This window comes from Poecilia formosa, unplaced genomic scaffold (genome assembly GCF_000485575.1).
Source record: "Poecilia formosa unplaced genomic scaffold, Poecilia_formosa-5.1.2 Scaffold83, whole genome shotgun sequence".
Taxonomy (NCBI): domain Eukaryota; kingdom Metazoa; phylum Chordata; class Actinopteri; order Cyprinodontiformes; family Poeciliidae; genus Poecilia; species Poecilia formosa.
The window spans coordinates 211,510-224,066 of NW_006800022.1; the positions used below are offsets into that span (position 1 = coordinate 211,510).

The following is a 12,557-nucleotide window of genomic DNA, read 5'->3' on the forward strand; positions in this document are numbered from 1 at the left end:
TTCTTTATTCTCAAATGTTGAAAATATACCAAGAAAGTTTCTGAGTCACTATTATCAACTGCAAACACGTAGTTAATAACCTGATGAGGGAAAAGAGGACAGAAGTTAATTTTTAGACCTTTGCAGAGGTAAATAAGATCACTGATTTATCGGTGCACCTCTGCTGGTTTAGACTCACCCATGCAGATTAAATACTTCCTATTTTTATCTGTGGTATTTACCAATTAAATGATGTTCTAGTTGTGCTAGCAGTTTTTCTGAGCTAACCAGGCTACAGCAGCAGAAAAGTTCCTTTCCTGTCTCCAATGAGTTTCTGCTATCAAGTAGTTTGAAACAATCATCATCAGCACAAAATACGGTCGAGCCGGCACATTTCCTTACAGCAACAAGGAAGGGAGGCTGCAGGAATGTCAACGTTCAGATGGAGACATGATGAAGTTTTCTAGAAAGCGCTTCGTACGTCCAGAGTCAAGCTTGTCCACAACAACAGCCTGCTGTTGACACAATGCTGCATTGTAGGTTAAAATATGCCGCTGCTCACATGACCCCTCAGTCTCATGCTGATCATTCTGCTCTTTGGGCTCCTGCAGTGTCTATTCCACGCTCCACCAGAAGGTGGCAGCGCAACACATGCGTTCCTGAATGTTTCTCCTCAGAGCTGAGAAACAGAGGAGCTCTATTTATAGGGAGAGGAGCGAATCTAACCAGACTGAAGGACTCAGAGGGAGGAGCTCATGGAGAACAGCCAGCATCTCTGATGCCACTGCTGTGGATTAAAAGAAAAAAAAAAACTACAGCAATCAATGAGGAATATGGCTTTGACCCACATTCTTCCCATTAGCTCACATTAAACAATCCTGTTCACATGGAGGCAGAGTGCGGCGTCGCATTCGACCGGATGCACCACACCGACATGCTTTCAGGAGATGTTAAAGTGTCTCGTGTGTGTTTTCACACTCTTTCTCCTCCTAAAGCAATCATTGCATCAGCCTGCTGCTGATCAGATGGGTGTAAAACATCCACAGCTCCAAACTGGGAAAACAACCTCTGTTTAAAACCCTGCAATTAATGCATAAAGTTTAGTGCAAGGAAAACAAAATACAGCTTAACAAAAACAATCAACAAGCGAGATTTAGTCACATTTTATGTGCTTCGTGAAGCAAATTATTATAATAGCAAAATGAAATATTTCAACACCAGTGGATCCTGTCACTGCTGCTGAGATAATAAAAGTTATTTCTGCCTTTGTTTGCACTGACTGCAGGCTGATTATGTTCCCAGGAACGAGGAAGAGAAAAAGTCCTCTCCACAGCTATATGTAAATTCTCCACCAAAAAGGTGACAAAGACGACAGCCGTTATGCAAACTGTGACCGAGTGACAAAGAGCTTCCACAGCTGTGGATGCAGCAGATGCTGAAAAAACACTGAATCCAAAAATGTCTGTCACTTTCTATCTGAATCCACGGCAGACTGATCAGATTTGAATTTGTCTTTCCTTCTGGTCTGTAATAAAGCGTCGCTTCTTCTGTTGAAGACAACAGAAAATGTTTGATCAGTTTATAAGAGAGTAACGAGAGGAAGGAGAAATCTTTGATGCAAAACATCTTTGATCACAGACGCGTCTCGGTTTGTTTCTGGAAAACACAATATCGTCTGGTTAAAGCGGCTCCACAATGAGCAGAACTACAGAAAAACTCCTTTGATCTCGATTGGGTCCCCCTGAAAAGCTCAAAGCGAAGTCGTCTGCCTCACCTTGGTTTCTCTCAGCAGGAACTGCAGGTCTCTGCCGCTCAGGATGCCGTGGTTCTTGACGTAGCTGGGCAGGTAGACGGTGCTGGTGCCGTGCACCGTCCCATGGACCTCCATGTAGCCGTGGATGATGTCCAGGTAGCGCTCCTTACCCTGCAGCAGAGGAAACCAGTTCTTTACTTCTGTGGAAACAGAGCTGACCATCTGGAGGAGTTAAAAATAGCAACACTGTGGGGAAAAATCTGAGCACACACTATATTATTATTGTTACAGTCTGGCTAATCTGCTTTCATTATGGCTAATAAAACATTTATGTCCCAGGAAGCTCTGCCAACTTGTGTCAGAGTTCATCTGAGATCACCGGAGTTAAATTCCAGTCATCAGAGCCGCTGGCTTTATGGATTATCTTAACGTTAGACAAGATGCTGTAAAGCAGAGGCGTCAAACTCATCTCCACTTTGGGCCAAATCAAAAAGCTGAATGTTCTGCAAGGTCCCAGAATGTCTTGGTACTGTTAAAATATCAATAAATAGCCATTTGTTTCAGCATTCATATTTGAGCTAATGTATCACGTTAAAGGTGACTTTTTATTAATGTTTGCATCACAGACTATAAGCTGACATCCAGTCAGGATGAGGCTTCAGCAAACCCAATATTGTTGGCCAATTTTGAGAAAAATTGCAGTAAAACTCAGAAAAAATGTGGAGTTTTGTTGATTTTGTAGATTTGTGAAAAACTAAAGGGACTAATTGATGTAATTTAGAATCTAGAGGGCCACATTAAAAACTATACTGGGCCAGATTTGGCCCCCGAACCTCAACTTTGACACCTGTTCTGTAAAATAATGATGTCTATATTTTTAAGTTATTGCAGTTGTATAAGAAAAATATTTACATCTTTTGGTTGCATCCACCAACATCAATTTATTTTATAGGGACAGCAAGTCATTCTGAATGACAGCAAAAATCTGCAAAGTGTGGCATGCTTTTCCCCCCATCCTCCAGTATCCATTTCCAGTTTTTACTACTGGTTGTACTGGTTTTGCTTCTTCCGTTGTGTTGATCTGCCATAAAATCCCACTAAAATACACTTGCAGACAGTAAAATGCTTTTCCAAATGTCTCGAGACTCTACTGCAGATAAAGTTGTGTCATTTCCTTCTTTACAGCAGGAAGTCGCACAAACACCTCGGAAATATCGATTAAAAATAGCGAAGGCACCCAGGAGGCAGTAACACCTTTTAAGTGACACATTTACACACTCCCTCTGCTTCTGTGTGTGTGTTCATGCTGACTTCAGACCTTCCTGTAGGGGCTTAAATTTCAGGTAGCCGCTCGTCCAGGTCCCTGAAGGCTCCGCTATCAGATGCCTCCAGCCAGCCTGCTGTAACTAAAGCAGCCTGATGTGTGTGTGTGTGTGTGAGAGAGAGAGAGTGTGTGTGAGTGTGTGTGTGTGTGTGTGTGAGAGAGAAGCCCTAATTAGGAGGTGAAATTACAATCCTCTAATCTTTTCACTCTGGAGAACTGAGCGAGGATTTGTGTTTGTGAAGGGCGGATTTACAAATAAAGAAGTCAGAAATAGAAACAGGTGCATGAAAGTAAATGCATGAGAAATTCATGTTTTCATCTCAGGCTTCTGCCTGCAACTTGCTGTAAGAGCAGGAAGCAGATGGATGGATGCTCTGAGCCGAGTACATGCTCAGAGAGTCATAAAATTACTGCTTGAGCTGGCGAGGCTGATTGAAGCTGCAGGAGGAGGAGGGACGGAGCTTTATGGCCGTGTAAATCAGGGGGAATTTGTAAACTCTGGCTCTGAGGAAACGGGAGGGTTGACTGACGAGCAACCTGGGAGAGAAAGCGCACCGCCTCTCAGAAACGAACCGGGAATTGCATTTAATTCTTTAGATTACAAACTTATTTAAGTAGGAGCAACTTTTTGTTTTGTAATTTACAAAACTTCTGTGTCGACCAACATTGTCCGGGATCATCAGGATGCAGACGGCAGCGCTCGGTGGGTTCAACATCAAACAGTCTGCAGCCGTTTCCAGACTCAGAACTGGAAGCTCGTCGGTCAGAATAAAAATTCACTTCAGACGCTCTGGAGTTCAGCTGGAAAAACGTTATTTTCCCAGCGTAACGCGAATCGTCTCTGATCACCAGGATGAAAGCTGCAGCTGAAATATGGAAACGTTTCCGGATGATGAAGTGACTCTTGGTCCGACTTGTCGTTTATCTGGCTGCAGATTAAGAGTCTGAAGGTTTTCATATAAAGTGTGAGTGACCTTTGAACCGTAAGAAGCATAATTAATCAATAACTGACTGACTCACCTTGATCATACATGGTGGAAAAGCGTGACACTTTCCAGTACAGACTGGATTTACACAACTTCCTCCAAGTTATAAAGAACGTCATTATTGAAGACCTAATAATAATCTTACCAACCTGTTTAAATGGTGACAGTTTTAATATTTTTAGAAATTGTGCGGTACTCATGTTCTTAAAGGGCCGGTTGTGACACGATATATTAATAAAACCAATTAAATAGTTAAAATATCAGTAAACAGCTGTTTGTTTCAGCATTTTGTGATTGCTTTAGTGATTTTTTTGCAATCAAAATTGTACATTTTGTGGTGCCAATTAAAAATGTTTGTTAGGAATGTTTGCGCCAACATATGATGTTAAATGTGACTTTTTATTAGTCTGTTTTTGAAAAATGTAGAGTAAAATCTGGAAAAATGTAGATTTTTGTTGATTTTGTGTGAATTTGGCAGATTTGTGGAAAACTGGAGGGATTTATTGATGCAATCTGGAGTCTAAAGAGCCACATAATAAGCTACAGCGGGCCAGATTGGGCCACCGGGCCTCGAGTTTGACACATGTGCCTTAGATCAACATTTAGCTTCTTTTATAAACTGTGGAGTACTTACTACTTTAGACCAACATTTATCTTTATACTTTTAATATTGAAGCCAGACCTGGAGAAACTCTAGTCTAGTAATCTTCAACCACCTTTGTAAATGTTACTGTTGTTTTCTCATATCTTAGCTATTAATCACATATTTTGTTGTTGTGTTTTGATAAATGAAGCCTATTCAAACCAGCAGCACATCTATAACCATCTGAAAGCCGTCCAGTAACTAGTTGTGGTGTAATAATATCCAGAGGTGCTTGGAGTGCAGTCAGGAAACCCTGTTTCTTCTCAACGCTCTGTTACGGCCCATTAGACAGAATAGCCAGAATCTATTGGTGTTTGGTGTTCTGCCAGAGTTTCTTTTTTTTTTCTTTCTGCTTTTGGATTGGGAGACGGTGGAGCAGCAGCAGCAGCAGCTCTGTGACGGCTGACGGCTCGGTCCCCGCTGTGTGGCTGTGGGCTCCAGCATCCAAGCTGAGCATATGTGAGGAAGAGGAGAAGTAAATGCTGAACACGGCTTCGCTCATACAAAGATTACGTTCTTATCCGCCTTTCTTAGTCCACATTTAACCCCAAACGCCTCCTGTATCATTTTGAATATCGTGCTAGTGGTCATGTTAATCATTTAATCATCTTAAAGTGCAAATTTGTTATTTTTTCTTCCACTATTCTATTGTTTCTAGTAAAAAAAAAAAAACAATGGAGAGAGAGAAAGTGTAGAAGACATCATGACAGATCAGGTTTACAGCTGAACATAATAAGCCACCATAAAGCTGGCAGTAAACACACCTGAGTGTGTGTTTATGAGCCTGAATCACCTTACTTTGTATAAGCCATCTGTGTGTGTGTGTGGGTGGGTGGGTGTGTGTGTGTTGTTCCTCTTTCTTCATCATGTTGTCTGATCTGGAGCCAGAGGCCTGCAGCTTTCACCTCTCTGTGCATCCGGCTCATTCTCACCTTTCTGCCTCCATGAATGCCTCCTTTCACCACCAAAATGAGACATACTGAAGAATTCACATGGGCTTAAAACCTGGCAAAAAAACATTTCTAAGCTTTTTTTTTTTTTTCCAATATTTTACTAAAGATGGATGTATTCTTCATCGATCAGCTTTGTGTGTGTAAGATAGGGGTAAAGAAAAGGCAGGAAGTCACTCTCTGCTGCCTCGCACTGCATCTCTACTCCTTCAGCTGGGGTTGCCATGGAAACGGACATCTCTGAGGTGGTCTGGCCATTTTATTTCAAGTCTCCCCACCGACATCCTGGATCTTTAATGGAAGCGGTTCAGCACTAATGATGATGCTGACCTCCACACGGATGCAAACGAAGCAGGAAGTGGTGTGGAAAGCTGCACATTTCCAACCAGACGCAGCCGTAGCGCCATTTATGTCTGAGATCAGCAGGTGCTTCAGAGGAAGAGCCCGTCATGTGTTATTCTGCTGCTTATCAACCCTTTGTGGCGCAGCAGGGAGATTATGTTTGTCCTGCGCTACAAGCAGATTCATACACACACACTCTAACCTGATCTAATATGGCAGCTCCTGCGCGCCAACGTACACAAGCGCAAGATTCAATTTACGAGCTTTCCAGTGTCTGTAAATAACTCCCACCCTGAGGCGCTTCGGAGTTAGATTCTTGTGTTTCTGCATCAGAGGACTTGCTCTAAAAGGAAAAGAACGAGAGAACGGGTTCATCATCATTGCTGCTGCTGCTGCTAAAACCGTGTGGTGAAAACATGGGTGTAAATGACGGTGCGTATGCAGCGCTGGTGATTCGTCAGGCTGCTTCCTTCACGCAGCGTTTCTCTCTGTACACTCGCAGGATGAATGTGGCTGCTGCACCTGTGCTCCTGAGCATACTGATCAGCCAGAGAGAGAGAGGGGGGCGTCCAAACAGGCTGGAGTTTATCTGAGGTCTATTACTTTACTAAGACACATTCATTCTCAGCTAAACATCCAATCTGTGGAAGGAGAAACCAGGCGAGAGTCAAGATAACAGGGGAAAACTACCTAATATCATGATAGCTTCACAAAAATTGGATGTTAAAATGCTTGAAGCTGCTTTTAATTTAATCAAAATAACAGGTTTTAGGATGCTACCACTGCAGAGACCAATAACATATCAATAGATAACACTTCTGTTTGAATAATCAATAATTTCACTCAACTCTGATTCAGAACCACACAGGATTGTGGGGCATGTAGGCAGAGGAAAGGTTGTATCTGCTCAGCTTCACAGTTAGCTAAGCTAGGTTGGTGGAATCAACTCACTCACTCACTCTTTAGTTACCTAGCAACTCTCATTCTTTGGTTACCCAGCAACAGCCTGTTCAGAACTAGCGCAGCAGCAGTTTTAAAGTTTCATAAAAATTAAAAACAATGCGGAGAAGGAAAGCTTAACCAGTACAACAGGATTTCAGATATTTAAAACAAAAAACTAATCAATAGTTATCAATATTGATCAATTTGAAACACTTATACTGTGACATGTTTTTCAGACATGTTGTCCAGCACTGCTGCTGCATATTACAGAGATATAAACTCATGTTTTTCTGACTCCTGATTTTTGTTTCCAATCCGTGCATCTGGCTGTCCAAGTATTGATTAACTGATTGGTGCGATGTGGTTGCACAGCAGCAACCAGCTGTGTGGTGGGACGAGTTTACGTCTTAGCAAATGTTAAAAATCGTACAATGTGTGCCAAGACAAAAGACGAACACTAATAATAGACGAATAGAAATATTAAAACAGACTGCTACACGATTATTCATTTGATCATTGAGGATCCAAAACAACAACCTATTTTTCTTTAATGATCTCATTAGACCTTTGTGAGCGATAACCCACAACACCCACTACTTCCTGTTTAAGCTAACAGGAAGAGGTTTTCTATATGCTACAAAGAGACACTCCTGTTTATCGTGTCAGTAAAAGGTCTTCCAGTAAAGATAACGATTCTGTCGGCGTATTGTTCCTGACCTCTGCAGAAACCAGAGTTTTTCTGAAACGAGCCAGTGGCACCGACAATCGCAGCAGATTTCCAGCGTGCATCATTTAAAAAATGCACATGAGTTAGCAAAACGAACCCTCTGGAGCGCAGAGCAAGAGATCCGAGAAGAGCACAATCTAAAGGGACAAGAGAGGGAAACAGAGTCGGTCTATCAGCTCGTTATCAGTCAGCCCTAAAACGGCCCTTTAATTAAAAGCAGGAGGTAATGAACACACTCGGGAGCCTGATTAGCAGCTAATGCCCCTTGCTGTGAGCAATGGGCTCCCCCTTTCTGCCTGCCCTCTTTAAAGCTTCACCGACTGGCAGACTCTCAGCCTGAAAACCAGCAACACTTTCACATTTATACCCTCATAATACTGCTTTATTCACTTAATGCTGAACTTTGGGCAGATGGAAAGATGGACAAGTTCAGGTGTGTTGGAGCAGCTTTAAAAATACTATCAGGTTTGAAAAACGTCCCACCGTACCTTCCAGAAGTTGTCTACTTTGCCGTAGACGAGCGACTGGTTCTGCCTCTTGATGTCGTCGATGTGCCTGAAGTCGCTGGCGTTGAGGTGCTGCTCCACAACGAAGCCCAGAAAGCTGTTGTCTGGGGTGTGAGCTGGAGTGGAGGGAAGAAACAGAAACGGGAATCTCAAAACTGTGTGAAAAGGTGTCTTTTTAAATCTACACATCGTAAACTCTGAGGGACACGAATGCTACTCCCTTCGACTGCCAAGCAATGACTGGTAACTATAGGAACGGGAAGATGAGCAGGTCAAAGGCGGCAGCTGAAGCTGGCAGCGCCTCACCTCGCTGCCATCTGTCTTGTAAAACAAATGAGAGTCTGGACCGGAACAGAAGCAGTCAAGAGCGAAACCAGCCTGATATCGTTTCAAATGGGAACCGCTGTTTGCAGTAAGAAAGTTATTTTCTCTGGAGTTTTTTCTTCAGCTGAGGTTTACATAAAAAAAAAGCCTGAGCAGTTTGCAATGTCAAAAATGTGTATTGCATGAATGAAAATGAATCACTATATTTCTACTCTGACAGAAAGCAGAAAGCCACATTACATCTAAGCTAATATAATCCAAAGTATTCACATTCAAAAAGGAAGGACTGTGCTGGATTGGTTAGCGCGGTCGCTCCAACTTTGCATGTGGAGTGTGTGTGGAGTGTGTGGGTGGGAAACAGGAATGTGGGAGGATGTCAGCAGATCAGTGTGAGCAGGAGCCACGTGAAAACAAAAAAACAACTACCATCAACACCTGCAGGAATGTAAGGATCACAAAGACGCCAAAATGGGACAGAAACATCAACACCAGCGTGATTCAGCACATCTGCTCCACGGCGCTCCTCGTTTGCATCGTCTTTCAAAACAACACTACGCCTGGTTAACAGGCAGCGCTACAAACAGGCCACGCTAGCACTCGCGTAGCAAACTGGCCGTGTAAACAGGACGGGCTGCTAATTAGTGCTCGGCCCTCTTGATGCTTTTGGCAACAGATGCCTCCTCTCCCACAAGAGCCGCCACTCAAAATGTCACTCAGCTTGCTACAGTTTCAATCGCTATTAGCTAACAAACAGCCTGGGAGGACAGCGCTGCTGGAGAAGCAGCTGCTCGGTTACTACTGATCAACTTGGGGAGTCGGGAGATAAATCTGCTTCATGATAAAGCATCAACTTTCTCTGGAAGTTCATTTTCCTTCTCTGGTTTGATGTGAAATAAACCCAGGCAGAAAAAAGTCGGATTTCCAGGATTCAGGGAAAGCTTTCTGGAGCTACTTCTAAAGAATGTGTTGGAGAGAAAAGTTAATATTTAAAAGAGGGAGAAAAAGGTATGCAGACAATGTAATCGATTGAATCAGACTGGCAGATCGCCAATGCCTGCAGCTGAATCTCCTACATGCGTTTCTTTTCCAAGTCTAGAAGGGATTAGAAGCAGCAAATAACCAAGAAATTTGATTTTATTTTACAAGCTAGAAGAAAAAAGTTCAGTTTGGGAAAACCAAACTACTTCCTCCTCCTTTTTGTCTCCAGACTGAAACTAAAAGGACTTGCAGGCCATTCGAACGGAAAGCAAACAGCAAGAAAACACTCGCTGCAATCCCAACTGTGATATAGATTAATGAGGTCGTTTCTGCTCGGTCTTGTCTTATTGACCGGAGACCAAACAGTCCAAATTCCCCGGACTCAGTGATTTATGGAGCCAAACCTAATCGCAACAAATGAACCAATCACAATCCACAAGGAGTTGTTTTCAAACCCAGAACCTTCTTGATTCAAGTAAACATGCAAGGCAAAAAAAGATGCGAGACAAACAAACGCTGAACATCGAGGCTGTTCAAAGTGTCGCCTGGGAGCCATATGTGGCCCTTAAAATTATTTTGTTTGGCTCAAAACTGCAAGTCTAGAAAGTTAAAAAAAAAAAGTAAGGCAATAAGGCAAATTTTGTAGTTTGAATTTGCCCATTTTAAGTAGAAAAAGTTTGTAGACGGCATCATCTTGGCACATTCTGATACAATAATAAAAATGTCTAGAAGCAGTTAATTCAGTCCTTAATATCGTCCTACAAATAAAGATTACTGCATTGTAAAAACATAATGAGAACATGTAATCTGTAGCCTGAAGGTAAGGCGCAGCTCAGAAGAGAAAAGGGAGAAAAATCCCCAGCGTTTTGTATCTGGAACCAATGCCACGTTGTGGGTTTAACACTCGGACCAAACCACAGAGCACTTGTTTCACCCGAGATATCATCTAACCTAGCGCCTCTTAGCTAGATTTCCAGTGTTTTCTGAGAAAGACATACCCTATTCAGCAGACAAAGGGGCTATTCAGGTGCGCTTGAGCTCCTGGCTTCACCTCGCAAACTGGAAGAGCGGGGGTAACATTTCACTTTCTCTTGGCCGTGGGGAAAAGGTCAGCACCCCAGGGGGGCTTTGCCCTCTTCCTCCTGAAAACATGGCTCCTGCTCTGCCTTGGGAAATGGAGTTGATGCAACTACCAAGAGGGGCTATACAGTACAACGGATTTAAACTTAGCAAGACCTGGAAAACAATTAAATTCCAGACTTTTCTGGACTTTTCCGGGCTGTGAAGGAAATCCGGACTTACGGAACATGGTGTTGAACTGCTGTGGGTTGAGGTTCCACTTCCCCCACGGCGTCTTGTGACCCTTGGACTGGGCGTAGTGGGCGTGGTTGAACTCTGGCTCCGTCCCGAAGGAATCCAGCACGCGCAGCATGCACCTGTAGTGCAAAAAAACAGAGGAGAAATCAGAGTTAAACTTTAACTGCTGGCAGAAACTACAACTACAATCAAAGTTGTTAGTTTCTGGCACCAATTGGAAACTGTTTATGACAACTAGTTAAAACAAGCTGCCATTTTACTACACCTGTTAGCTACTGGTTAGTCATGATTCTCTTCTTGTTGATTTGGTGACTGGAACAAGATCCTCAAAACTCAATAAAACCTAAAAATCATATTTTTACATTGCAAAAAACCAGCCAATCTAAAGACTTTGATAATGTCTTTAAATTTAACATTTAATTGTCAGATGAAAACACAGTTGAGTGAGCAACACAGCAAACTCAAAGGTCACGGCACAAAATTAATTAGACCACATCCAGGGGAAGGGAATCTTAAACTGGTTGCTGACCTTTAACTCAAACTCACTCCCTGCTACTCGCTTTAGCTTTTCTAGATGATGTTTTGGTTGAATTTTCTCCATGTTAGTGGCGTTATTATCCCTGAGCAACTCGAGCAGAAAAACATCTTGTTTTTCAGTGATAGTCCGCCCACTTTGATAACACACATCTGGCTGTGTGAACCGTGGGAAGGCCCTGGGAGAGCAGATCCACCAGGAGGAACCGTTCTACTGAAAGTAGAGCATAAACAGAGAGCCCACATGCTATCTCCAGAGGGAAACAACCTTCATCTGTCCCTGGTAGGTAGACCTTCAACTGGCCTGGATCGTTCGAAAGCCGACAAATGCATGGCAACGCTTAATTTAACCCGACTGATCATGGAAGTAGAAGGATGTAATCCAGATGAAGTGATCCCTGAAGAATACAAAAGATTTCCCCGTTTCCACAATGTGTGAGGACGTCATGAAAACTTGAGCCAGCGTCACCGAATGGCAACTCTGAGTCAGTTTTTGTGGTTAAAAAAAAAAAAATAATAATAATAATAATAAGCTAAACACATCTAAATACTTTCAGTTATTTTTGAATCATTTTGTCTCACGAGGAAAGTATTTGGCTGGTATTGAGAGAGGAAACAGACACAATGAAGTTTCCTAATACAGTCATTTCTACATGGAACATCCTGTATTTACTTCTTCTAATAAAATGCTAAACCTGATAAACAATAGTAGCTGTTGCACATCGTGTTGATTTTCATCCACATCAGTTTGAAATGTGAACATTTAGTCTGTTTGTTGGAGTTGGGTAGGTTCTGTAGGCTGGTTTATTGGCTTCATATTTGCATACGGTGCAATCGCAAAGCAATCATATTTCCTGCAGCCAAGCTGATGCAAAAGAGTTTCAATTTCCAAGGAAATGACAGATAAAAATCTCTCATATGGCTTCAGTTTTCTCAATGGAAAACTACTTGATGGCAGAAATAAGGAAAATGGAGGAAGGAGGGAAACAAACATTTTTTTACAATGATGCGTTCTTATAAATAAAAAGCTTTATTCTCTTTATCATCTTATCAATGCACCCAAGGATTTATAGGGAAAGTAACTGACATAAAAGTAGGCAAAGTATGTTTTTTTTTTCTTGTGATTAAAGATAACATTTCCAGTAGCTCTACACTTCCTTCATAAAACCACATAAACAGCTTAATGTGGCTTTAACAGCTCAGATATGAATGTGTAGCAACAATGCAGAAAAACACTAATTGGACCTCCCAA

At 42.3% G+C, this 12,557-nt stretch overlaps 1 protein-coding gene across 1 annotated transcript in view; it reads right to left on the reverse strand.

Moving 5' to 3' along the window:
- Positions 1–12,557, reverse strand: part of mgat5 (alpha-1,6-mannosylglycoprotein 6-beta-N-acetylglucosaminyltransferase) — a 46,005-nt gene that overhangs the window by 3,480 nt on the left and 29,968 nt on the right. The window contains exons 10-12 of the mRNA XM_007557059.2: positions 10,757–10,890; positions 8,135–8,268; positions 1,754–1,903 (exon numbers count right to left, since the gene is read on the reverse strand). Of these exons, the coding sequence (XP_007557121.1) occupies positions 1,754–1,903; positions 8,135–8,268; positions 10,757–10,890 (418 nt within the window). The remainder of the gene's footprint in view (positions 1–1,753; positions 1,904–8,134; positions 8,269–10,756; positions 10,891–12,557) is intronic.